This window comes from Ochotona princeps, chromosome 8, assembly GCF_030435755.1.
Source record: "Ochotona princeps isolate mOchPri1 chromosome 8, mOchPri1.hap1, whole genome shotgun sequence".
Lineage (NCBI taxonomy): Eukaryota > Metazoa > Chordata > Mammalia > Lagomorpha > Ochotonidae > Ochotona > Ochotona princeps.
In genome coordinates, this window is record NC_080839.1 from 15,885,307 (window position 1) to 15,912,866 (window position 27,560).

The 27,560-nt window shown below is 44.8% G+C and overlaps 1 protein-coding gene across 1 annotated transcript in view; it reads left to right on the top strand.

The window, feature by feature from the left end:
* The first annotated feature begins 4,867 nt into the window (after positions 1–4,867).
* Positions 4,868–27,560, top strand: part of CHMP3 (charged multivesicular body protein 3) — a 62,330-nt gene continuing 39,637 nt past the window's right edge. Inside the window, exons 1-2 of the mRNA XM_004590731.3 lie at positions 4,868–5,031; positions 26,308–26,368. Coding sequence (XP_004590788.1) covers positions 4,987–5,031; positions 26,308–26,368 — 106 coding nt within the window. The 5' untranslated portion in view covers positions 4,868–4,986. The remainder of the gene's footprint in view (positions 5,032–26,307; positions 26,369–27,560) is intronic.

Below are 27,560 nucleotides of genomic sequence, written 5' to 3' on the forward strand. Positions count from 1 at the left end.
CTGCAGGTAGAGGTTAACTTGCTATTTCACCGCACTGCCCTAAATAATAGTTTTTAAAAGGGCATTTGAGGAACAAACCATAGGATATGCTATCTAGCTGTCTATTTATCCATTATCTAATTTCTGGCTCTTCAAGGATAATTTTTGAGAAGAGGATAAAGGGTTTATAGTATAATCCCAACTAATAAAAAATGTAAAATTTTTTAAAGAAAAGATCTCACCTAATGTGAAACCTATGAAGCCCTGAGAAAGTGGAAGTGGAGGTTTTGCTTTTCATGCTGAGAGTGTATTGCTATTTAAAAAAAATAATCTTACATTGAAGTGTGACTTACATAAACTGCACATAGTGTATAATTTCACAAATTTGTCATTGTGAGTTTCCATTAGTGAAACCATTACAATCACAATTACATCCTTCATTCCCATGATTTCCTTGTGTTTCTTTTTAATCCCCCTTCCTGCCTTTTTCTGATTCCTTTTGCCAACCCTGAGCGACAACTGATATCCTTTTTGTCACTATAGATTAAGTTTCACTTTCTAAAATATTGTATAAATGGAATCGTATACTAAATGCTCTTTTGTTCCTTACATTTTTCACTCAGTATAATTAGTATGAGATTCATCCATGCTGTTGCAGATATCAATGCTTTGTTCTTTTTAGTTGCAGAGTAGATTTCCACTGGCTGGATGTACCACAACTGGTTTATTCACCTGTTATGGGTATTGGAATTATTTCCAGTTTGGGGCTATTAGAAATGAAGTTCAAGTAAATATGTGCAAGCGATACAGTTTTCTCCCTTTAGGATATATAGCCAGAAGTGGAATGACTGCATCATAAGATAAATGTATGTTTCACATCTTATAAAATTGCCACGGAAGCTATACCTTATCTCATCATATTAAAAAAATCAACTCAAAATGAACAGACTTCAATGTTACTATGAATTTACTGGAAGACAACATTGGAAAAATGCTTCAGGGTATTGATCTTGACAGAGATTTTTTTAAAAAATAGGATTTGAAAAGAACAGGCAAAAGCAAAAATTGATCAATGATACTTCATTAAATTAAAAACCTATTTAAGAAGCAAAAGAGGGGCCTGGCGTGATAGCGTAGTGGTTGAAGTCCTCGCCTTGCACGCACCGGAATCCCATATGGTCGCCGGCTCTAATCCCGGCGGCCCTGCTTCCCATCCATCTCCCTGCTTGTGGCCTGGGAAAGCAGTCAAGGACAGCCCAAAGCCTTGGGACCCTGCACCCTGAAGAGCTCCTGGCTTCGGATTGGTTCAGCTCCAGTTGTTGCGGCTCACTTGGGGAGTGAACCATCAGATGGAAGATCTTCCTCTCTGTCTCTCCTTCTCTCTGTATATCCACCTTTCCTAAATAAGTCTTTAAAAAAAAGAAGCAAAAGAAGCAATGAACAGACTTAAGAGACAACCTACAGAATAGGAGAAAATATTTGCAAGCTATTCATTTCACCAAGCTTTAATGCCCAGGATGTATAAGGGAACTCAAACAACTCAATGGCAAAAAGCACAAGTATTTTAAAAATGGGTAGATGATCTGATATAGACACTTCTCAAAAAGGATTTATAGGAAGCTATGTATATGAAAAATTTTCAGCATCACTAATCATTAGCGAAAAGCAAGTGAAAACCACAATAAGATTCTTGTTTACCTCCACTGGAATGACCATTATGAAAAAAAAAAAAAACAAAAGTAACAAATTCTGGAAAGAATGTAAAGAAAGAGAATTCTCCTACACAATTGGTGGAATGTAAATTAATACAACCATTATGGAAAATAACACAGATGTGCCTTGAGAAAACAGAAATAGGAGCTGGTGCTATGATGTAGCATGTTAAGCTGCTGCCTGCAATGTTGGCATCCCATATGATCACCGACTTGAGTTCTGGCTGCTCTACTTCCAATCCAGCTTCCTTCTTATGGCCAGTGAAAGCAGTGGAGGATGGCTCCAGTAAGAGACCTGGAAGAAGCTCCTGGTGTGTGGCTTCAGACTGGCCCAACTCCAGCTGCTGTAGCCATTTTGGGAGTAAACCACCAGATGGAAGATCTTTCTCTTTCTCTTTGTGTGTCTCTCTCTCCCTCCTCTCCATTTATTTCAAATAAATAAACAAATCTTTAAAAGCAAGAATAGATGCTGTACTTCCAATCTAGCTTCCTGCTAATGCACCTGGGAAAGCAGCAGCCCAAGTATATGGGCTCCTGCCACCCATGTGGGAGAGCAGGACAGTATTCCTACGTTTCTGCTAATGTCCTGGGAAGGCAGTGGAAGATGACTCAAGTATTTGAGCTCCTGCCACTCACACGGAAGATCAGGAAGAAGCTCCTGGCTTCTAGCTTTGGCCTGGCCCAGTGCCAGCCATTGTGGCCATCTGCAGAGTAAGCCATTAGATAGGAGATCTCTCCCTGTTTCTCCCTCTCTCTAATTCTGTCAAAATTAATTAATTAATTAATGAAACATAAAGTAGAAATAGGATTGTCAAATGATGCAGCAATCCCACATTGGTATATATATATCCCAGGGAAATGAAACCAGTTGTTGAAGAAACATCTGAATGCCCACATTTATTACAGAAATATTCACAACAACCAAGATGTAAAAGAAGCCCATTGATGGACAAATGAAAAAAAAGGGGGTGTATACATACACAATGGAATAAAAAAGAAGGAAATGCTGGAATTTGAAGCAACATGAATGGAACTGAAGAATATTGTGTTAAGTGAAGTAAGGCAGGTATGCAAAGACAAATACCACATGTTCTCTTATGTGGATATCAAAACATTGATCTTGTAGGAGTTGGCAACATGGTGCATTGGGTTAAGTTGTTAACTGCAGTGCCAGCATCCCATGTTTGAGCCACAGGTGCTCTACTTTTAATTCATCTCCCCACTAACATATCTCCAAAGGCCCTGGAAGATGGCCCAAAGGCTTGGGCCTATACCATGCACATGGCAGATCTGGCTGGAATTCCAGGATGTTGGTTTCAGCTTGGACCAGCCCCAGCCACAGGGGCTATTTGGGCAGTGAACCAGAGATGAAAAATCAATCATTCTCTCTCTTTGTGTGTCTGTCACTGTCACTTTGCTTTAAAAAAATCTTTTAGAAGCAAGAGTATACTATTGAGTGGTTGCAGAGCTCTGGAAGAGTATGAAGGTAAACAGGATGGAGAGAGGATGGTTAGTAGGTACACAGATATGTTGGGAGGAATACTTTTTAAAAAAGATTTATTTGTTTTTATTTGAAAGATTTACAAAGACACACAGAGAGATCTTGCATCTGCTGGTTCACTCCCCCAATGAGTGCAATGGCCAGAGCTGAGCCGATCTGTAGCCAGCAGCTGCTTCCTAGCCTCCCATATGGGTGTAGGTGCCCAAGGACCTTGGCCATCTTCTGCTGCCTTCTCAGGCCATCAGCAGGGAGCTGGATCAGAAATGAAGCAGCCTGGGCTAGAATTGGCACCTAGTTGGGATGCTGGCACTGCAAGGCAGAGGATCAGCCTATTGAGCCAGTGCTTTCACCTCACGAATAACTTATTTTTAAAAAGAGATTTATTCATATGAAAGGTAGATTTACTGAAAAAGAGGAGAGTAAAGAGAGCTTCTGTCTGCTGGTTCACTCCTCAATTGGCTGCAGCAGCCAGGACTGTGCTAGGCCGAAGCCAGGAGCTTCTTTCAGGTCCCCCGTGTGGGTACAGGGGCAGAAGGACTTGGGTTACTTTCTACTGCTTTTCCATGCACATTCACATGCAGTGGGATTGGAAGTGGAGTAGCCAGGACTCTAACAGGTGCCCACCTAGCCTGCCAGTGATTCAAGTGGTGAATTAATGTGCTGTGCCACATCGCTGATCCGTGAGGATTAACTTCGAATAGCATAGGACTTCTGATGGTTGTGTAACAGTGTAGGATAACCAGAGCTGAAAAAAATTAGTTTTATTTCTGAAAGGAGGATCAAGGGCTTGCTCTGAATGCTTCCAAGACAAAGAAATGATAAATGTCTGAGGTGAGAGCTATGTAATTACCCTTATATGATTATGATCTACATGTATGGTTTCACGTGTCATACTGGATTCTACAAATAAGTGCAGTTACGATATGTCACTAAAAAGAAAATACCTATCTTAAAATTGCTTAAGTTTTCAGAGTGCATCACTTTGCCTTGCTACCAGAAGTGGCAGCAGCAGTACGGTCTGGTAGCAATAATCGGAGGGTCTCTTCACACCATTCGAAGAGGTCACGGCAGTCTAAGGTTCACACCGACACAGCCCCAGCAACAACGGATCTAGTCCTCGAGTCACGTTCCTTTCCGAATTTGGTTAAGGCCACAGACAGTGCTCAAGGTAGGCCAATCCACCTTTGGACAAATAGCAGGTGCAACCACCCATGGTGGAAGGGACCATGGCCTGAACCAAAGCTCCCACAGGTGGGAAGGGGAAAGGGCCGACAAGTTTAGACCTATTGAAAAGTTTAGACCGGTCATTTAGGAGGGAGAAGGTAGATGACGCCCAGGTTTTAGTTACTAGGGGACGGTGGTGCCAAAGAGAAGTGGGGCACAGGTGTGGTGGACGAGGTTGTCTAGCTTGTTGCCTGTGTTATGCCTACAGGATACAAACGGGAAGCTTTTGGAACGTGAGTGGAGGAGACAGACTTCTGGTGTAGCCACATACGGGCTTATGACACGATCAGGTTCAGCTGTAACCAGCCAAGCGCAGTCAGTCAATCAGCGTCTCGTAGAATAGTAAAGATTTCCGTATTTCCAGGTCCTCCCCGAGCATGCGTAGTGGCGTCACTCTGACCCAACAAGCCATCCGCTGCCCCCTCCCTCCCGTGCTGCGCACGCGCACCGCACCCGCCGCTCCCGCGTTCCGGGCTTCGCTCCCGGCCGGCCCCGCCCCAGCGGCTGCCCGGGACCTGCCTGGGCACGGGGAGCGGCACGCCGGAAGGCGCAGGACGAGTTCCGTTCGCCATGGGGCTGTTTGGCAAAACCCAGGAGAAGCCGCCCAAAGAGCTGGTAAGGGCAACGGCGGCGGCAGAGAAGTGGGTGGACTGGCGTGGGAGACACCGAGGAGTTGATCCCCCCACGGCCGCCCGGCCCCCATTTCCGGGGCCTCCCGTTTGGACCGAGGGGTGTCGGCTGTCGGGGAGACAGCCTTTGGTGCATGGGCCTTTTCTCTGGGGCGCCGAGAACTGGGCTCAGGGCGACGCAGTCCTGGCCTGGCACCCCGTCTCCGCGATGGTCCGTGCGGCCCGGAACCTGTGCCCGGGCTGGGCCGCCCCCCTCGAGCCGGCCTGCGGGGCGCCCTGTGCTCGAGCGCCGCGCCCACTGCGCGCTGCTTGCACGGGTCACTACTTTCTCCTGTCCTGCCACACATCCTTACTCCGACCCCAGAGACACGTTCGTCAGAGGGGGAACCCGGCCCACAAAGACGCTGCTGGGGATAGCCCGGGACCCAGCTGCCCGTTAGTGGAGATAGTGTCAGAAGACAGTGCTGTGAGCTTGGGAAAGTTAACTTGTCCGTGCCTTAGGCTTCTGGTGCGTGCAGAAATGGTGGCAGTGTCCTCATAGGGTGATTGGAGGTTAGAAAACTCGGTTTTAGTTTCTCGTGGAAGTTTGGGCTAAATATGCCACTCAGGTGCAAGTCCGCAGCATCGACATCACCTGGGAGCTTGTTAGAAACCTCGGGCCCTGTCCCAGACCTCCTCAATCAGGTTTTGAATTCTGACATCTGTAGTGATTCGTTTGCCTGTTGGTTCAAGAAGATTCATGACACCTATACATGCCCTGGTTGGAAAGTAATAATAATAAAGTTGTTTACTTGGTAAGTGATCTTGGGGCTGGGGTTGTGGCACATCGGATTCAGCCGTGGTCTGTAGCGCTAGCATCCTGAATGAGCACATGTTAGAGACCCAGGGATCTAGTAATTGCCCTTTGGAAGGCAACATTTATAGCCTAAGGTGCTTGGGCCCCTGTCACTTCCGTTGGAGAACCTGAATGGAGGTTCAGGCCGTTAGCTTCAGCCAGGCCTTTGCAACCGTTTAGACAGTGAACCAATGAATGGAGGATCTCTCCTTCACTTGAGTTATATGTCCTTCAAATTAACAAAAATCTTTTAAATCAGCTGTCTTTCATATTCAGCTCTGACAGATAATTTTCAAAAGCAGTCATATTTACCAGTGCTGTTTTGTGGTGTTCATTTGCTTTTCCAGGTAGGTCACTCTACTGGAAGGGTAAACTAACATAACTTAAACAGTTACTGTTCAAAAATTGCAGCACACACTAGAGGTTAAACAGTAGTGAGATTGTTTCTCTAGAATCATCTTAATTTATAAATGCCAAAACTAATGCCAAACAGTGATCATCTGTCTCTACCACAGACACACACAGATACCAAACCACTTCTACAAGCATCTAGAATATACACATATACTTATGTACCACTGCATAGTATTCTACAGTAATAGTGATGGTAAACACTTTGTGTCTCAGTTAAGCACTCTTCTTTTAAACTAAAGAACAAAATTGAACTGCCCAATGGAGCTAACGTGTTGAGTGCCCACTCCTCGAGGACTTTTAATGAACAAAATCAACAGAGGTGCATATATCTGGTGTAGAGTGGTGTTCCTCTAACCTCAGTGTGTATGCTCGTCATCAGAGCTCTTCCAAACCTCAGCTTGGGTTCAGCAAGTGTAGAGCCCAGCTTTTTAACACACTTCAGGTGATGTTGATGCGCCGTTCTGCTCCTGAGTAATCAGGTTACAGAGTACATAGTGAGCCCTCGCCGCCACCACGGCTGGCCTAAGTGCATGGAGCCAGGGGTGGAGCTCAGTGCTCTGTGGGGATGACCAGCCCTATGAAATAGGTCGTGTTTTTGGCCCCATTTTCTGGGGATGGAACTGAGGTGAAGAGTAAGAAATTCTTCAGGTTTGTACAGTTTGTAAATGCAGAAAGATGCTCTAGTAGCTTTACTCCAAGGCCCACACACATAACTGATCGTGCCATTTATGCTGCCTCCCAAAAGGGGATTATAAATGTCAAGGGCTTGATATTTAGCTACCAAGATAAGCATTTTGAGATCAAGTCTGGATGGATAACCACATATATGAGAAGTCACAGAAGTTCACAGGTTGAGGTGTCCTCCCCCCAGGCTGGGAGGATCAGAAACTGTTTCACCCTGTGCTGTCAGGTTTCCACCCACTGCCTTTGGATTCGTGGCTGTTGAGCAGTTGTGTTGTTTGGTGATCCACTTTGGTGCTAGAGATAGTCCACCCAAGATTTTCCTGAGGTTCTCCTTGGTACCCCAAGCTATCCCTTGAGTTGCTGATGATATCTTGTTTGAAGTTTTCACAGGTGTGTCTTTGCTTTATGCTTCGTTTTGTCCAAGTGCTAGGCTTTCTCTTAGACCTTGTGCCCCAGTTATGTAGCATTGAGTTTGTAATTCCAAAAAGTGCCAATAATGCAGGGATAGGAAGTACTGTTTTTTTGTTTTGTTTTGTTTTGTTTTTTTTCCCGTACAGCTACTGATGCACAGATTGGGAGCCATACATTAATAAGCAGACAGGTGGCATTTCTTTATTTTCTTTATTATTATTATTTTTTTTTTAACTGGGAGAAAGAAGCTAAGAGCTCTTGGACTGGGTAAGTTTATAGGATGATCTGTGAGATGTGGATGTGTAGGTACTAGTCCTGGCATAGCAGGGGCAGCTGTGCCACACCATGGTGATTGTCAAATGTGGCAACATTAGACCTTGGTGACGACAGGTCAAGGCAAGCCAGTTAGGCATGCGATGGGTGGTGTTCCCAGAGCTCTGCTACAAAATGCGGCATAGGCGACGTATTACTACTGAATGGTGATGAGTACCAGAAAAGGTTAAGTAAGCTTTGGGACCATAGTCTTTAGATGCAGTGTTTCAAGAAATTCTCTGAAGAAACATTAGCTGTGTAAGGAAGCTTTATAGAGTAAAATCTTTGCCTCAGACATCTGATAAGTTTGATGGAAACATCTTAGTAGGGAACCCTGTTCCACTCTCATTAAGACCAGACTGGGCCTGTGATGGGTAGTGCTTCGGCTTAGCAGTTAAAAATGTTGCTTTAGGAAGCCGCCTCATATACGTGCCTGGGTTTCAGTGCCGGCACTGTCCTAATCCCTGCTTCCTGCTAATGTGCACCCTGGAGGCAGCAGGTGATGGCTCTGATGGTTCCCTGCCATCCAGGTGGGCGACCTGGATTGAATTCACCTTTGGACTGACCCAGCCCCAGGTGTTACAGATATTTGCGTGTGAACTAGCAGATCGGTGCTTGCTCTGCTTCAAAGAAACTAACCAAAAAAAAAAAAAAAAAAAAAAAAAAAAAAAAAAAAAAGAAGAAGAAGAAAAGAAAACCTTTGGCAATTTTAGGGGTAGGAATCAGGAGTATTAGGTCTTGGGTTTTAGGGTTTGAAGGTGCAAAGACAACTGGTTAAGTCAATAAAGACTTTCATTTGAAGAAAGGGCAGCATGCTGGAATTTGAGGTAGGATTATAGCCTGTCCAGACAGTGGGCCAGAAGTGAGACTTTAGCCCCGCGGGCAGTGGGGAGAGGTTATGTGGAGGTGCATACTGCCTGTGCCAAGTGGGGTTCGAGCATGCAGAAAACCCCACTGGCAGTTGTTAATAGAAGTTGGTTATTTATAGGAGCCAGCATCACAGCTGGAGGCTTTTCCCTCTATGTTGCAATACAAGGCCCTGATTATTTACAGGGTGTAGTTTTGTCATTTTGATATGTCCTGTGTGAGGCACTAACAAAATTTGGTGCCAGGCTAGTAGAATACATGGCAGTAAAATTCCTCCAGACCGTTTTGAGTTACTGATTTGTTCCCAGTTTTAGCAAGTGTTTGAAATTAGCTGTCTGTACTCCAGCTGTCTAGCAGATCCTAACAAGGAGGATGTGAGATTGTGCTAGAAAGATGCCTAGACTCGAGATTTACTGGAAAACTGCTTGTCCTACTTAGGGACTTTTCTGATTGAGCCTTTGGGTAGAATGGTACCTTCCATGGTGCTGAGGAAGTTAGTCTGATTACAGGATACTGTTGCAAAAGGAAAGAACATGAAAAGGGGAGCATTTACTTAGTTCATAAGGCAAGTATTTATTGAGGCAGCTTGCTGTGTTGTGGATTAGAAACAGGTTTACAAAAATATGGCTTCGGATGATGACCTCAAGTACAGAATATACCGGGAGAGACTGACATGAACAAATACTCATATAGTAGGAAAATAAGAACAATATAGGAATTTTCAGGTTCTGAAGTTTCTCAGAGGAGGGAGTGATGGTCTGCAAATCCTAAGGAACCTAATATCTGCGGCTTCCCATCCTCCGCCCCAAAAAAGAATCCTACTTCTTTATACCATCTCTTGAGGTTGGGCTTTCAACGCACAAAGTTCAAGGAGCACACAAACATCATAGCAGGTACTCTAATTATAAATGTTGCTAGCATTTTCTATGAAGTGGAATTTAGGTGTAAACTTTATTAAATCCAGGTTAAAGAGTTGTGTCAGGAATACCTGGCAGATAATCTATGTATTTGGTAGTGGATCATAGCAGGAGGCCTGTAATATCTGGCTTTCTCTTTTGATAGCATTAACTTTGGTGGAGGTAGTGACAGATCTGTGTTGTTTTCCCCTTTGCCTCTGTTGAACGATTCGAGTGAGACACCTAGGATTCGCACTGGGTGCCCTGCACTGGGCCCAAGGAAACAAGCTATGGCATTTGATCAAAATAACAGCTTTGGTTGGTTGCAGGGGGCCTTGTCACTACTTCAGTAGTTGGGCTGTAAGCCAGTAGTGGAGACTTTCTTTCCTGCCATAGGCCGTTGGCTATTTATAACATCATTTACGGGCCATACAAACTTACTAACTTAAAAGTGAACCTGCCGTGGGGCCCGGCGGCGTGGCCTAGTGGCTAAAGTCCTCGCCATGAAAGCCCCGGGATCCCATATGGGCGCCAGTTCTAATCCCAGCAGCTCCACTTCCCATCCAGCTCCCTGCTTGTGGCCTGGGAAAGCAGTTGAGGATGGCCCAAAGCTTTGGGAGCCTGCACCCGCGTGGGAGACCCGGAAGAGGTTCCAGGTTCCCGGCATCGGACTGGCGCGTACCGGCCCGTTGCGGCTCACTTGGGGAGTGAAACATCAGATGGAAGATCTTCCTCTCTGTCTCTCGTCCTCTCTGTATATCCGGCTTTCCAATAATAATAAAATCTTTTTAAAAAAAAAAGTGAACCTGCCGTAAACTTATAAAATTTTGAGTCCCGCCTGCAGATGCCTGGAAAAAAAAAATCAAACCTAATGATTTAGTAGTCTTGGTCTGTGGAACAGACATTTCCCACTGTGCCATGTAAGCAGTGTCACTAGGTAAGATGTAAGCAGCTGATTGGTTGATGGACTAAACTGTAGCCAGTTAAGAGGTTTTCAGAGTTTACTTCCCCTCATTTTTCTATAAGTGCTGGTTGGTCACAGTGTCCTCCGAGTTAGCAGAGCCTACTGTGGTTCTTTAGGTTGCTTGATTTGCACATCATTTTTGTTTTGCTTTGCCCAAGTAAATGCTACTGGATTTAATTGTCCTGAGGAATTTTCCTCTTAACATTGCTAGAAGGTCATCTGAGGGGTATGATACTTTGGTGTCTTGTGAATATATAATTCCCTGTTACTTAAAAAAATATTTATTTATATTTGAAAGGCAGATTTATGGAGAGAAGGAAAGACAGAAAGATCTTCCCATCTAGTCTTTCACTCCCCAAATAACTGCATTGGCTAGAGCTGAACTGATTTAAAGCCTGGAGCTTCCTGTAGGTCTCCTATGCAGGTGTGGGGTCCTAAGGTTTTGGGCCATTCTCTGCTGCTTTCCCAGGCCACAAGTAGGGAACTGGATGGGAAGTGGAGCAGCTGGGACACCAACTGGCACCTATACGGGATATTGGCACTTGGAAATGGAGGATTAGCCTATTGAGCCATGGCGCTAGCCTCTCCTCATTACTCTTAGATGCTTTGGCATTTATTTGGTGTCCCATTTCTGAGCTATTCTGAGAGGGTTTTCTGAATGGTCAGTTTGCAGTTCTATTGTTTGTTCAATGGCAGTAAAGATCTCTCCACTAACTGGGACTGTTTTAGTATCTGAACATATAGTTGGTATTGAAAAGGAAGGATACGTGTTTAATTTTTTTTTCAATAATCATCAATATTTAGAACAAGGAATTGTTGACTTCCATGGTGTCAAAACATTCTCTAAATCTCACTCCCACCCTACCCTGACATTCTTTTAGAATCTTTTTTTCTTTTAAGATTTATTTTATTTCAAAGTCATACACAGAGAGGAAGATCTTCCGTCTGATGATTCACTCCCCAAATGACTGCAACGGCCGGTGCTGTGCCAATCTGAAGCCAGGAGCCAGGAACTTCTTCAGGTCTCTCTCGTGGATGCAGGGTTCCAAGGCTTTGGGCCGTCCTTGACTGCTTTCCCAGGCCACAAACAAGCAGGGAGCTTGATGGGAAGTAGAGCTGCCAGGATTAGAACTAGCACCCATATGGGATCCCGGCAAGTTCAAGGCAAGGACTTTAGCCGCTAGGCCACCGCACTGGGCCCCTGGAGTCTTGTCTTTTTTTTTTTTTTTAAAGATTTGTTTAATTTTTGTTTGAAAGGCAGATCAGATTTATGGAGAGGAGAGACAGAAAGATCTTCCTTCCGCTGGTTCATTCCCCAAATGGCCTGAACCAGCCAGAGCTGAGCCAATCCAAGACCAGGAACCAGGAGTTTCTTCCAGGTCTCCCGTGTGAGTGCAGGGTCCCAAGGCTTTGGGCCATCCTCTTCTGCTTTTCTGGACCACAGGCAGGGAGCTGGATGAGAAGTGGAGCAGCCAGCATACGAACTGGCAGGCATATGGGATCCTGGAGCTTGCAAGGTGAGGATTTAGCCACTGACCCATTGTGCTGGGCCCAGAATCATGGGTTTTTATTTAATGCGTTACAGTCCTTGCCATTGTTGTGTTTGATACTGAGATACTTTAGTTAGTGGGGAATATTTCAGGCTAGTTTCTATCTCCTTTTAACAGAACGTTACTAGTCTTTGAGTACGCTAGTGCTTTCCAATGTGATGTATCCTAGTATGCTTTGTATATTCCCAGTATAAGACATAAAATCAACCATTTACTGAAGAACCGCTAGTTTCTTCTATTGGAAATGCTGTTCAGCAACCAAAGTTTGGTGTCCATGATGCCAATTGCTACTTCAGTGTCTCTGCTTCTAGGCTTTTTATGGAACAGAGCTAGGAGGCATGTTCTTCAAAAAAAAAAATAACGAGGATGATTATAGAATAAGTTATTCTTAAGAATCCCTTCTGCCAAAAATAACCAGAGGAGCTAAACCGAATGGGTAAGGATCAGAAAGAACTAAAGGCTCGGCTACTCAGGCAGTGAGAGAGAACACCAGATCCAAGGGAAGGGGGAAGTGCAGTGACACGAACTCAGTCATTTGGAGCCACTTTGTCCTTGAAGAGTCCTTCCATTTGGTAGTACAGTGGCTGCAAGTCTGAGCACTTGGACTGACCCTCTTTGTGGGAAGTATGAAGCTGGAGTTACTGACACACCAAAAATAAGGATGCTGCTGAGGATACAGTGGAGGGCTTCCAGTTGGGCCTCTGAAAGGACACACCTCAGCAGCCACGGCGAGCCAGAAACAGACCCACTTTCACCAGCACCGAAGCCTGAGTCCAAAACCCGCTTTCACCAGCACCGAAGCCTGAGTCCAATCACTTCAGTTGATTGGACTAATCAAGATTGATTAAGAGCCAATTAGCTGGACTAATCAAGATTGATTAAGAGCCAATTAGCGGGTCACTTAAGTCTTCTCGTCAGAGACTTAAATCTGTCTTGCAGATTTCCATGTACAGTGTTCAGAATTCAAGTTTTTGAAATAAGTGTTTGTTCATAGGCGGTCATTATGTATCTTTGATGCAGTGTATGTGTATTTTAAAATACTTTTATTTACTGCCATTAGTGTAATTTAAAATAATCTGGGCCTGGCAAAGTAACGTAGCAGTTAAAGTCCTTGCCTTGAACGCACCGGGATCCCACGTGGGCACTGGTTCTAATCCCGGCAGCCCTGCTTCCCATCAAGCTCCCTGCTTGTGTCCTGGGAAAGCAGTCGAGGACAGCCCAAAGCCTTGGGATCCTGCTCCCACGTGGGAAACCTGAAGGAAGAGGCTCCTGGCTTCAGAATGGTGCAGGAACAGCCGTTGCGGTCACTTTGGGGAGTGAACCATTGGATGGAAGACTTTCCTTTCTGTCTGTTCTCCTCCCAGTTTGTTGCAGTCCATTGTGTTAAGTCTGATGATGAGTAAATGTTCTTAATTTCAGTATAGATTAAGACAATAGTCTTTTGCTCTATGGATATTGCTTTGGTGTCTTTTTAAAGAAATCCTTCCTTAATCTGAGATCTTAAATACAAAGTGGTTTCTTGGAAAGAAAAGTAGACATGGAGAGGCAATAGAAATAGACAGAGGTCTCCCCTGCAATTGTTCACTCACCAATTGGCCACACAGCTAGGCTGAAGCCAGCAGCCAGGTGGGTAACAGGTGGGTAGCCAGCACCCAATCTCCCACGTGGGTAGCAGGGTCCTAAGTACTTGGGCCATCTTCTGCTTTCCCAGACGCATTATCAGGGAGCTGGATCAGAAGTGGAGCAGCCAGGACTGGAACCAGTGCTTGTGCTCAAAGGTGATCCTGCTATCCTAGGTAGGGCTTTCCCTGCATTGCTACAATGCCTGCTGGGCTGTCTTAAACCAGCACAGTCTTGCATCCAATATTTATGTCTTCAGTCCACTTGAAATTAATTTTAGGAAAGGGTGGAGAAGAGTCAATCATCTTGTTATTTATTTGGCTCACCATTTGTCTTAGCACTGTTTATGGAAAATACCCTCTCACTGATTTTAGCCGCCTTTCCCTCTATTGCCTGACTTAATGGACTGAATAATGATTTGAATAAAAGGCACAGCTTTTTAAATGACTTCTGCTTTTGCAGGTTTTTTTTTTTCCAGATTTTTATCAGAAAGGAAGATTTCCAAAGAGTAGTAGAGACAGAGCTTCCATCTGCTGGCTCACTCCCTAAATGGCTGCAGTGGCTGCAGCTGGCTGGTCCAAAGCCAGGAGACAGGCGCTTCTTCCAGGTCTCCTGTGTGGGTGCAGGGGCCAAGGGACTTAGGCTGTCCTCTGCTGCTTTCCCAGGCTACTAGTAGGGAGGTCGATTGGAAGTGGAGCAGCCAGGACTTGAGATTGATGCCCATATGCAATGTAGTGCTACAAGCGAAGGCTTAACCTGCTGTTCCATAGTGCTGGCCCCAAAGTTATATTTAATATATGAAACTTCGGCAGGTTCTGTATGGTTTACACAATATATTGTGTTATTAGTTGATTTTCTTTATACTTCATGTGTTTTCAGAATTGATAGGTAAAAGAATACTGTTTATTATTAAAAGTGTGTTGGCACTAAATGTGGTATTCTTAATTTTTTAAATTTTCTCTTGTGACTGTAAAGAGACTTGTTTGATATTCTTTCCTGAGCATTTTATCTTTGTACTTTTTTCTTTTTTTTTTTTTTAATTTTATTATTTTTTCTCCATTAATTACAATGTATTACGTGACACAATTCATAGGTACTGGGATTCTCCCCCCTTCACCCCAAAACCTCCCCCCCCCCCGGTGGATTCTTCCATCCTGTTGCATGGCCACAGCTCAAGTTGTTCTGAGATTCCCTCATTGCAAGCATACACCATACATAGAGTCCAGTGTCCCATTGACCAAATTCAACAACCTCTTAGGGAAGCCCTCTCAGGTCCGAGGGCAGAGCCAGCAGAGCATCACCTCGATCAATTAGAAGCTCCAACATATCATCAGCAACTTTGTACTTTTTTAAAAAAAGATTTGTTTTTATTGGAAAAGCAGATATACAGAGAGAAAGAAAAACAAAGATCTTACATCCCCTGGCTCACTTCCTAAGTGGCCACTGAGGACAGAGCTAAGTTGATGCAAAACTAGCAGCCAGGACCTTCTTCTCCCACGTGGGTGCAGGGTCCCAAAGCATTGGGCCGTCCTCTACAGCTTTCCCAGGCCACAGGCAGGGAGCTGGATGGGAAGTGGAGCTGCCGGGAAACAAACCAATGCCCACTTGAGACCGTAGCACATGCAGAGTGATGATTTAGCCATTGACCCATTGCACCAGGCATGTTGATGGTTTTTCTTAACCCTAGCTTTACATTAGGTTAAAATTACCTGGAAAATTTTTAGCTAGGAAGTTTGATAGGCTTGTCCTATCATCTGGGCTCTTTGCCCCACCCAACCTAAATTGTTTACTTTTTCCTGTGACTTTTTGACGTAGGAGTAGGTCAGGCTGAGAAGAACTGGTCTGGGGCATGACTGAATTTTTTTGGTCCTTCCTGTTGCTCTTAAATCTTTTTTAATTTTTTGAATCTCTTGATTTTATAAGCTTAAAAGGAATTTTTCTTCTGACACTTTATGAAACTTTTTGACATTTAAACATAGAAAACTTCTGGAGAATTTTGTTACATAAGTGTTAAATTGCCTCAGAGATATTGTATTCCTTCATCACATCTGATGGTTGATTAATTCAGCAGCTACTTAGTGAACATTTGCTGGCTGTCAGATGTTATGCAGAGGTTTGGAGTAAAAAGCCTTTGACTTTCTGGAGCTTAACATATAACTATTGTGAACTTCATAATTTGGAGGGGACATTGGGTTCAGTGTATTTGTACTGTTGGAAACTCTACCTTATCCTGGGAGTCAGGACACATTTCCACAAAAGAACATTTAAGTTGAGATGTTATGAAGAAATTTTAAAAATAGGTTTTTTAGATAAATAGAGCTTTATCAAATAAAGTTTTGAGGAGGAGACTGTCCTGTGGCAGCGTGTGCAAGGTGAGGACTTTAGCTGCTAGGCTACTGCGCTGGGCCCCAAAAAGATTTTGTGCATTAAAAGAATATTATCCAGGAAGTGAGAAGACACCAGATAAGGGTCTACTATCAGAATATGTAAAGGACTCTTGCAAGAGCAGACTTGGTACGGCAGTTAAGCTCCTGGGACACTCACATCCTGTATCAGAATGCCTGGTATGAGTCTTGGCTCCGCTTCCTGCCACGCACATGGAATACCTGATGGTGTTAGAGATACCTGGCCCAAGCCTTAGCTGATCTCAGCGTTTGAGTAGTGGTCTAGCAGGTGGAAGATCATCTACCTTTCAAATTAAAATAAATAAATAAATAAAAACTTTTTAAAAACTTATTGCTGCCTTTTGTGCCTGCCAGCCTGGGCGATGGACTTGTGGGGACCTGGGAGTATGGATTGCAGAGGCCTGGGGGATGGTACCAGCATTGGCGTTCATGGATTTGGGGGCTCGTGTGCATACAGGCAGAGCATCCTGGAGTTTTCTTCATGAGCTTGGTCCCAGGCAAGGTGGCAGGGGGAGGGGAGAGCCCTAGGTTAGCATGCTGGCCTGTTATGCTGATGGACTGGCCTTAGGGAACTTTGGGCCTGGATCTTGGGTGTGTGAAGTGATCAGATCCTAGGCCAGCACACATGCCAGGAGCTTGTGACTTTGGTGGGTAGGCAGAGCTCCAGGTCAGCATACCACCCCACCAGAAGACTGGGCTTAGGAAGGCTGGACTGGGGAACCCGTGCGCTGTCAGGTTCAGGGACTGTGGATTGTTCGGGGAAGGGGATGAGGGGATGTCTGGGAGGAAGGACCGCTGAGGGAGTATGTTGCAGGTGAGAAATGAATACTGAGACACTTCCATTGACAAGGTAGGTAATGGAGGATGCTGAGACCAAGCAGTTTGGAGGGTGGAAGCTGGAGAACCTTCATGGGTCAGACCAATGCGCCAGCCCATGTGAGAGATCTGAGCTGGGCTCATTAGCATGGATCACTACCAATCACCACTCACCAACACACACTAAAGCTAGGGCTGGGGGCCTACCTGGCCAGGCTGCATCACAGGACTTACCAGTGAGTCAGAACAGGGTAAGGGTAATGTTAGGCTGGGCCATGACACCAACAAGCACATGAGAGAACCAGGTCTTGGCGCAGATTGTGTGGGAGGTATGTGGACTCACCCCTGTGGAACTGCAATTTCCTCTAATTTGCTTAAGAGATGGGGGTAGTGACAGGCTGAGCTAGGCATGACCATGGAACCTTCTAAAACTCATGGGTACTATGGTTGGGAAGAGGCTGGGGTGGTCCAAGCAGGCACACCCAAGAATATGGTGTGGGGAGGGCTGGGACACAAGAACCACCAGCTGATACAAAGACCAGCACGGAGGGGGCACACTATACTGGGTAAGGTCCTAAGCCAGCACATGTGAGGTCTGGGTTTGTGAGTAGGCCTGGTGGGGGAACTTGGGAAGCTGCTCTGGTGAGATATAGCTCCCACTGGTGAGCATATAATTCAGGCCTAGGTATTGGTTAGGCCAGACAAGTTATGTTCACCCGTTGGCAAGTGCGTGGGTTGTTTCTGGAGAGGGGTGGACCAGGCAGGGCTAGGCCAAACTTTAGCTCATTGGCATTTGCAGGAGTCAGGCTGCAGTGTGGGTCATACTGGGCTAGGCTTTTATACCTAATGGTTTGCATGAGCTAGTGATGGGACAGACTGGTCAGGGGTGGGTTGTAACACCTGCCAGTAAGAGTTGGGACTGGGGGCGGGCCAGGACAGGCCAGGCTACAGCCTCAGATGGCGAAGACCAAGACAGGGAATGGGCTGTGCCAAGCTGGGTTAGAGCAGTCCTGTTTAGGGAGCTAAGCAGATGCACTGGCTGGGTTGTGGTGAACCCAAGAGCTGGAATGTGGGCGGTGATCTGGGCTGGATATGTCATGGGTGAGGACTGGGTCTGGGGTGTGCCAAACTGGGCAAGATCCAGTACCTACTTGTGCTCCTGAGAGTCAAGGTGGGTGTATAATGGGTTGGGCTATGACTCAGCACCCACTGAACCACATGAGAGCTGTGTCTGGGCGTGGACCAGGCATGGCTGGGCTGTAGCACCCAACAGTAAGAACTGGAATGGGGGTGGGCTGATTGGACATTACTGCTCTTCCTGCCAGAATAAGAGATGGAGTAAATTATGCTGGGCCTAGGACCCATTGGTGTGTGTGAGATCTGCTACTGGGAAAAGACCTGATAGAGGAGACTGGGGAACTCATTTGTCAGGCCACAGTCCCTGCAGGTGAGTAGAAGAACCAAGGCTGGGAGTAGCCCAGACCAGACCAGGTTACAGTACCTGGTGGCATATGTATGGGTCAGCTATGGGTGCTGACCAGGCTGGGCAAATTCATAACACCTATTGGCAAATCTGAGAACCAGGGCAGGCCAGGTCCGGCTGCAACACCAACCAGTTCACATTAGGGGCCGGACTAGGGGCTGGCTGGGATGGGCTAGGCTGCAGCATGTACCAGCATGAGCTGGAACTGGAGACAGACCAGGATGGGCCAGGCAACAGCACCCCCTGACCAATGCTGAGGTGAGGCGGGCCATGCCTGAGTCTGCTGCAGCACCCACCAGAACGTGTGATACTGGGGGCACGAGGTGGTGGAGTGTGAACCCAGTAGGGGGGGCTATGGAGGCTCCCCTGTTGGGCCACTGCTCACTTTGGTGAGCATGAGAACTGAGACTGGGGGCAGACTAGGCTGGGCAGGACTACAACACTTGTTGGCCTGCATGTGAACTGGGTTGGGGGAGAGCCAGGCTGGGCTAGGCGACTGTATTCACTGGAGCAGATATGAGTCAGAGTAAGGGCAGGCTGGTTGGGCTTTGCTGCAGCATCAGCTGGCAAGAACTGGGACTGGGGGCAAGTCCTGTCAAGCTAGGCTGTGAAACCACTTGGAAAGTACAGGATCCAGGCCTGGGAGTAGGCCCAGTAGGGAAATGGTGGGTACCTCTCTTCACTGGTGAGCGTGAGACGTAGGGGTAGGTATGAGCCTGGCCAGGCAAGCAGTGGCACCTGTCAGAATGAGTATGGTCTGGATAATGGGGTCAGTTGAGTTGAGCTAGGCTTCCCCACTCCTTAAAGTGTGTGAGAGCTGAATGGGATGTGGGACAGACTGGACAAGTCTGCTGTACATACTGGCATGCGCTGGAACCAGGGCTGTGGGTTGGCATAGTGAAGGTCATTTGGGGTTGCTCTGACTAGGCTGCAGTTCCCTCTGGTTTACATGAGGATTGAGTGTATGGTGGGCAGGGTTTGGACTTGGCCACAACATCCATTGGTTTGCATAAGAGATGGGGCTGGAGACAAAACTAACCGTGCAATCACAACTACCAGTGTGTGCATAGGCTGATGTGGGTGATGGGCTGAGCTGGATCCCGTACTGGCAAGCACACACAAGGGTCAGGTCTAGGATTACATCAGATCAAGTTTCTTTGGGGGATCCCCCAACTGAACTGCTGGACTCAGAACTCCAACCATGGGGAGGATTGCAAGATCTGTACTGTGACAGTGGAGTGCATGTGTCAGAACTGGGCCTTCTCAGTGGTGAAGACGGAGCAATGGACGGCACACCCAGATACACAAGGAGAATATAGCAATCCACTGGGGCCTGCAGAGGACATATGGTACCATAGCAGAGGAATGAGGGCAGAGCAAATTGGTCAAGTACCCCAACCAAGTGTTGACAGCAGATATTTGCACGAATAGAGACTCTCAAGTGGACTATGTCAGTGGACCTTGAAAGGATTTCCCCATCCTTGGATCTGCAAGATCAACAGCATGTCAAAACTGTTGAAACCACTTGAGCAGACCCCTCAGAACATGCTCCGTACCTGGGACCTTGGGATGACATTAGGTGGTCATTCCCCATCCCCAGGGTACTGAGTCAGTTGGGAGGTTTGGTGTGGCTTCTCCATTATCTCCCCCACTTCCTCCAGATACATGAGGAGGAAAAAGAAAATACGGAAAAATGGCCTCACCAGCTTTCCCCTAATCGTCAGCCCTTCCCACCCCAATCAACTATGTAAACACCAGCAAAAATAAAATTAAAAAAATAGAAAAATATACATGGAAAGCACATTTTTTGCATGAAAATGAACTTACCCATTAATGCCAAAAAGTCAAAAAGCTTTTAAAAACTTGTCAACAAAAAGTTACACTGCCTCCCCACCCCCACGGTAGCATAGTGGCTGAAGTCCTCACCTTGCATGGGCCGCGATTCCACACGGGTGCTAGTTTGTATCCCAGCTGCTCCACTTCCCATCCAGCTCCCTACTTGTGGCCTGGGAAAGCAGTAGAAGATGGCCCAAAGCATTGGGACCCTGCATTTGTGTGGGAGACCCGGAAGAGGCTCCTGGCTTCAGATTGGTGCAGCTCTGGCCGTTGTGGTCATTTGGGGAGTGAACCAGAGGATGGAAGTTCTTTCTTTCCTTCTTTCTGTAAATATGACTTTCCAATAAAAATAAATATTCTTCTTTTAAAAAGTCACACCCTATTTTAAAATGGCCAAAAGGCATGAACAAACACATTTACAAAGGAAATAAATGGCCATCAAAGTCATGAATAAATATGTAATTGCATTGATCATCAAGAAAATTCAGATAGCCATGTGACATAGCAGGTGAAGCCACTACCTGTGACACGGCATTCCATGTGGGTGTGTGTTTGAATCCCAGCAGCTCTGTTCTTATCTATCCTTCTCCAATGTAGCTGGAAGGCAGCAAAGAAATGCCCAAATGGTGAGGCCCCTGTCATGCACGGGACCCAGGAGGAGGTCCTAGTTTCTGTCTGTCCCAGCCCTGGCCATTGTAGCCATCTGAATGAATCAGCAGTTGGAAGATTCTGTCCTTCGCTTCCTATAACTCTGCCTTTAAAATAAATAAGTCTTTTTAAAAATGCAGATCATGGGGCTAGCGCCATTGCTCAACAGACTAATCCTCCATCAAGTGCCAGCATCCCATATGGGACTGGTTCGTGTTCCAGCTGCTCCATTTCGCACCCAGCTCCCTGCTTATAGCCTAGGAAAGCAGTAGAGGGTGGCCCAAAGGCTTGGGACCCTGCACCCACATGGAAGATCTGGAGGAAGCTCCAAGTTTTGGATTGGCTCAGCTCTGGCTGTTGCAGCCATTTGTGGAGTGCATTAGTAGATGGAAGATATTTGTCTCTGTCTCTTTTTCTGTCTCCTTCTATCTGTAAATCTACTTTTCATGTAACAATAAACTAAGGTGTTAGAAGATGCAAATCAGAAACAGTGAACTTCCATTTTATACCCAGCAGATTGGCTGGGAGAATACTTTAATTCACAGAAACTGGAATTAAAAACAAAGGTTTGGGTCTGGTGTGGTAGCCTAGTAGCTGGAGTCCTCGCCTTGAATGTGCCGGGATCCAATATGGGCACCGTTCTAATCTCGGCAGCTCCACTTCCCATCCAGCTCCCTGCTTGTTTGTGGCCTGGGAAGGCAGTCGAGGACAGCCCAAAGCCTTGGGACCCTGCATCCGCATGGGAGACCTTGAGGAAACTCCTGGCTCCTGGCTTCGGATCGGCACAACTGCTGCTATTGTGCTCACTTGGGGAGTGAATCATTGGACTGAAGATCTTCCTTTCAGTCTCTCTACCTCTCTGTATATCTAACTTCACAATAAAAATAAATCTTAAATAAAAACAAAGGTTTATATTTATCAAAAATTCTGAAAATCATGCATGATTTTTCATGATGTGTATTTTTCCCAAACCCTGTAAAGACCCCTCACGTGTACAGGAAATGGAAAACAAGTATTGGTGAGACGTGGAGAAACAGGAATCCTCGTATTTCGCTGTAGAAATGTGAAGTGGTAAAGTCACTCTGAAAAAAAAATTGTCAGATCCTTAAAAAAATCAACTTAGAATAATCGTAAGAACCAGCAATTATTACATGTAATATATGCTCAAAAAACTGAAGACAGGTTACTCAAACAAAAATTTGAGTATGAATATTCAAAGCATTGTTTGTGAAAACATTGCTTCCACAAACAGAAACAGCACAACTGTCCAAAATCAGATGAATGAGTTAACGATCTGATACATACCGACAATGGAATAATACTCCGTTATTGAAAGGGGTAAGATAGTGATGCATCTGCAACATTGAGGAACCTTGAAAGTATAATGATAAGCCCGAAAGAAAAGTTCACACTTAAAAGATTTATTTATTTTTCTTGAAGGAAAGAGAGATGGATCTTCCATCTGCTGGTTCATTCCTCAAATGACTGCAGTGGCCAGAGCTGGGCCAGTCTGAAGCTAGGAGCCAGGAATTTGTTCTGGGTCTCTTTACATGGGTGAAGGAGCCATCTTCCATTGCTTTCCCAGTCTATTAGCAGGAAGCTGGATCAGAAGTGGATCAGCTAGGACTCAAACTGGTGCCCATAACAGTATGCTGGTGCTACAGGTGGACAATTAGGATGCTATACCACCACATCATCCCCTGAAATAAGTAGGTCTTTACAAAAAGAGAAATTTTGAGTCTGGAAATCTGTTTATGTATAACCATGTAAATGTGCTGAATGCCACTGAATTATGCCCTCCCCAAATGCCCAGAATAACTGGGTTGTTGAGGGAGGGCCTGGAGCCAGAAACCAGGAACATGATACAGGTCTGTCATGTGGATAACAAGAACCCAGATACTTGAGTTATCACTACCGCTTCCCAGGGTCTGCATTGGTGTGAAGCGGAAGCTAAAATTGAACCCAGGTACTCTGATGTGGAATGTGTCTTAGCTGCTAGGCTAAATATATTCCTGAATTGTACTCTTTAGGTGCTTAATTGTGCACGGTGACCTAGTGGCTAAAGTCCTTGCCTTGAAAGCGCTGAGATCCCATATGGGCGCCGGTTCTGATCCCAGCAGCTTTACTTCCCATCCAGCTCCCTGCTTGTGGCCTGGGAAAGCAAGTCGAGGACGGCCCAAAGCTTTGGGACCCTGCACCCACATGAGAGACCTGAAAGAGCTTCTGGGTCCTGACTTCGGATTGGCACAACAGCGGCTGTTGTGCTCACTTGGGGAGTGAATCATTGGACGGAAAATATTTCTCTGTCTCTCCTCCTCTATATATCTATCTGACTTTACAATAAAAATAAATCAGAGGGAAGGAGAGGAAGGGGAAAAAATAAATCTTAAAAAAAAAAATCCATAAATGGGTCTGGCACAGTAGCCTAATGGCTGAAGCCCTTGCTTTACACATGCTGGAATCCCATATGGGTGCTGATTCATGTCTAGGCTGCTCCACTTCCCTTCCAACTCTCCCTGTTTGTGGCCTGGGAAAGCAGCAAAGCATGGCCCAAAGCCTTAGGACCCTGTACCCATGTGGGAGACCCGGAAGAAGCTCCTGGCTCCTGACTTCTCATTGGCTCAGCTCTGGCTGTTATGGCCACTTAGGGAGTGAACCAGTGGACAGAAGATCTTTCTTTCGCTCTGTATCTGCCTTTCCAATAAAAATAAATCTTGAAAAAATCCATTAACCTAACATGAATTTTTTTAATTCCACATTAATATATGTATTTTTCCTGTATCTGGGGTAAGCAGAGAGGTAAAGGGAAAAGCCCCACCCAACCTCCCTCCCATCCCAAGTCCCCGATGTGGGGCATGCTCTGAGGCTCTTGCTCAAGCAGTTTTGATAGTTCAACAGTTCTGGATTGCTGCCAATCTTGCCATTCAACGCACGATGAAATCTTTTCAGAATCCACTGACTGACATAGTCTCTTCATGGTTGGGGTTCTGAGATCAGCAGTTCAGTTGGAGGGATCTCCAAAGAAACTTCATCTGAGGTGATCCCGGGCCTGATTCTTGTGTGTGCTTGTCAGTACAGGGTCTGACACAGTCCGTCGCCCCTATCAGCTTATGCATATACTGGTGGTTGCAGTTGCTGAGGCAGTTCTGTTTCCAGCCCTGTCTTCCACATGAACTGATGGGTGTTGCAGTCAAGCCTGATTCTGTCCACTTCACACTCGGCCTTCACGCAAATCAGGGGGAGCTACAGCCTAGTCGGGGCGACTCCCTGTAACCCCCACCAGGCCTGCGTCCTACCCTGATTCCCATGCTTGCCAGTAAGTACTGCAGACTTGTTCAGTCTGTCCCACATCCCATTTAGCTCTTATACATGTCACTGGGCACTGAAGCCTAGTTCAACCCAACCAGCCCTACTATCCAGCCCACACACGTCTGTCCAGCCACCCCTGCCCCAGTCCTGGTTTTCTTGCTCTCTAGTGAGAGTGGTAACTCAAGAGGGAGGTTAACATGAATTTTTTTTTAAATTGTGTGCCTATGCAGTTTTAAGTACTCACTAATTTCTTCTGATTGGAGTTATTTCAATTGTTATTTCTTAAATAATGATTAAGCACCTGGAGTGTCTTCTATTGGTAAGGATTTTGTTTGCCTTTTGGTTCATGTACCCATGGATGAATGCTGCATGTTTTCCTGTTTTATGTTTTGCTAGACTCAAGTGCAGAGAATAAGTGGATGTTAATGGAGTTCTCTTGCGGCTGGGTCACTCATGCTTTGCACTTCTGTGTCATCTGTCAAAGAGCGCATGGTGATTTCATGTGAAATTTACCTTCAATTTGCTGATAATGCTGATTTTCCTTCAGTTTTGTTTTTGTTTTTCTTGAAAAGTGAAAAATTGGAAAAGTTTACTTTGAAGAATTTGATAATCATTGGTTATTTACTCCCTTCTGAACTCTTACACCAGTGTCTTCAATTGTCTGTCTATCTAGTGCTTTAGAGATTTCTCACGGATCAGGAAAATGCAGCATCATAAAAAGAGACATGAAAAAAATTTTAAAAGAGGCATTACTTAGGGGAATATATTCTGTAAAATGAAACATGATTGTTATTAAGAGAAAGAAACAATGAGTTCTTATGATTAGACTGGGGTCATTTTGTAATTGTGTATAAAGGGGGAAGGTGTTCTGATTCCTTAAAGTTATCTGGGCCCATGCGTCTTTGGGACTGTCGTCGGCTCGCTGCAGGGAACAGACTCCCCTGGAGTCTTACGTAAAGCCTGTTCATGCTTGCCAGGGGCTAAGACTCTTTAAAAGCTTGGAACCTCTGTAAGCTATGGAAAAATAAAGAGATTTTTATTTTTTTATTTTATTTTATTTTTTTATTTTTTGCTTCATTAATTACATTGTATTATGTGACACAGTTACATAGGTACTTGGGTTCTCCCCACCCCTCCCCAAACCCTCCCACCATCGTGGATTCCTCCACCTTGTTGCATAACCACAGCTCAAGTTCAGTTGAGATTCCCTCATTGCAAACATATACCAAACATAGAGTCCAGCATCTTATTGTCCAGTCAAGTTCAACAGCTTCTTAGGTATACCCTCTCTGGTCTGAAGACAGAGCCAGCAGAGTATCATCCCAGTCAATTGAAAGCTCCAACATACCATCAGCAAAAATTTACATCATTATGGAATTAATTGACATAGAAATGAGTAACCAATATGTTAAAAGTAAATGCGAGTTCCCAACCACCTTCTGTGACCACCTCACCTATACTTCAATTTTAGTTTATACACAACACATAACATTCATAACATAACATGTTATACATAACATCATATCATCTTAAATTAAGGCAAACATGTGGTATTTAACCTTTTGGGATTGGCTCATTTCCCTTAGCATTATGGTTTCCAGTTTGGCCCATTTGGCCACAAAGAACTGCATTTTGTTTTTTTTAATAGCTGAGTAGTATTCCATGGAATAGATGAACCATAGCTTTCTTATCCAATCCTCTGTTGATGGGCATTTTGGTTGCTTCCATGTTTTTGCAATTACTGATTGTGCTGCTATGAGCATAGGAGTGCATGTTGGTTTCTCATAAAACAATTGTTCTGGATATATTCCTAGGAGTGCTATTGCTGGATCATACGGTATGTTGATTTTGAGTTGTTTGAATATTCTCCATACTGATTGCCATAGAGGCTGTACCAGTCTGCAGCCCCACCAGCAGTGGAGTAGGGTTCCCTTTTCCCCGCAACCTCGCCAACAAGTGTTGTTGGTGCTTTTATTCATGTGGGCCAGTCTTACTGGCGTTAGGTGGTACCTCATTGATGTTTTAATTTGGATTTCCCTTATTGCCAGGGAAAAAAAATAAAGAGATTTTTAAAAACTAATGTTTTGTCCCAAAGAAGTTTTTGAATATATTTTTTACTATTGAGTCTGGAATAAAGGTAGAACCAACACAAAATTCTTTACAATTGATTGAATTTGGCATGGTTATGATCGTTTAAAATTCTTTTTCCCAGGTCAATGAATGGTCATTGAAGATAAGAAAAGAAATGAGAGTTGTTGACAGGCAAATAAGAGGTAAATTATTATTTTATATCTGCTATTCTAAATGCTTTTGGCATATATTGCTTTTGGTTCATAAATTGCATTTATATATTGTAAAGCAACTTGTGCATATTCCTATATTAATTACTTATAGCAATCTTAATTGCTTTCTGATTCTATAATTAGTATAAAGAGTTGATGAACTTTGTATTTTGAAGAGCAAAAGAAAGCTCTCATTACTTGTAAGAAATGTCTTATAGAACTCCTAGAAATTATGCATGAAGGAATGCATTTTGTTTACTGCCATCTTATTGGTTTATTTTAGCATGGTTGCAAGTTGAGGAAAATACATTTCTAAATAAGATTGATTTGTTTGTTAGTATTACTTGAAATTAATACTTGATTTGCAAAGAGACTAATGTTTAAAACTTCAGATTTTAACACTTTCATATTTGGAGAGGATTTTTTCAGTTTTCTGATTATATAAAGGATCTTTCAAAAGGTCACAGGAAATCTGTATCATGAAAAACCACTCATGGATTTCAGGATTTTTTCCTTTAATTTTTAAAATATTCTCATAAGCAGTGTGCTGAGTATGAAATGATATTTGATTGTGGTTTTGACTTGCATTTTCTTAATGATCAATGCATTTCGACATTTTTGTTTTTTATGCTTGTTTGCCATCTATTTCTTTTGGAGAAATGTCTTTATGTCTTCTGGCTGTTTTAAAATTGGATGTCTTTCTGTGGACAAGGTATATGCATTGTCTGCTTACCTGCCTGTGGTTCACACATTCTGTGCTGATTGGCCCGGATCCACACTTTGGGAAGCTGGCTCTGGTGGAGGCTCAGGAAGGTGCCTGTTGGTGGCATGGCACTGCCCTTCTTACCCAGCATTATCCAAGCCTATGGAGAGATTAGGAGCTATTCAACATCATGAACTCTTCCTACTTGTGTAGCAGAAAACTGTTCAGTATCTTTTGCATCATTAGCATCAAAGGAGAAAGCAAAGGTAGAGCATGAAGATTAATTAGGCCAGAAACAATTCTGATCGTACCAGAAAAGCTCTGGAAGCTCTCAGCATAAGTTTGGCATTCTTGCTGAGGTGGTAAATTACATGAATACGTGTCATCAGGGAAGAGATCCACATTCCCCGACTGTGGCTGCAGCCTAGCCTTTAGATATTGGACTTGAGCAGAAATGGAGGCATTAGCAGTTTGGTACTT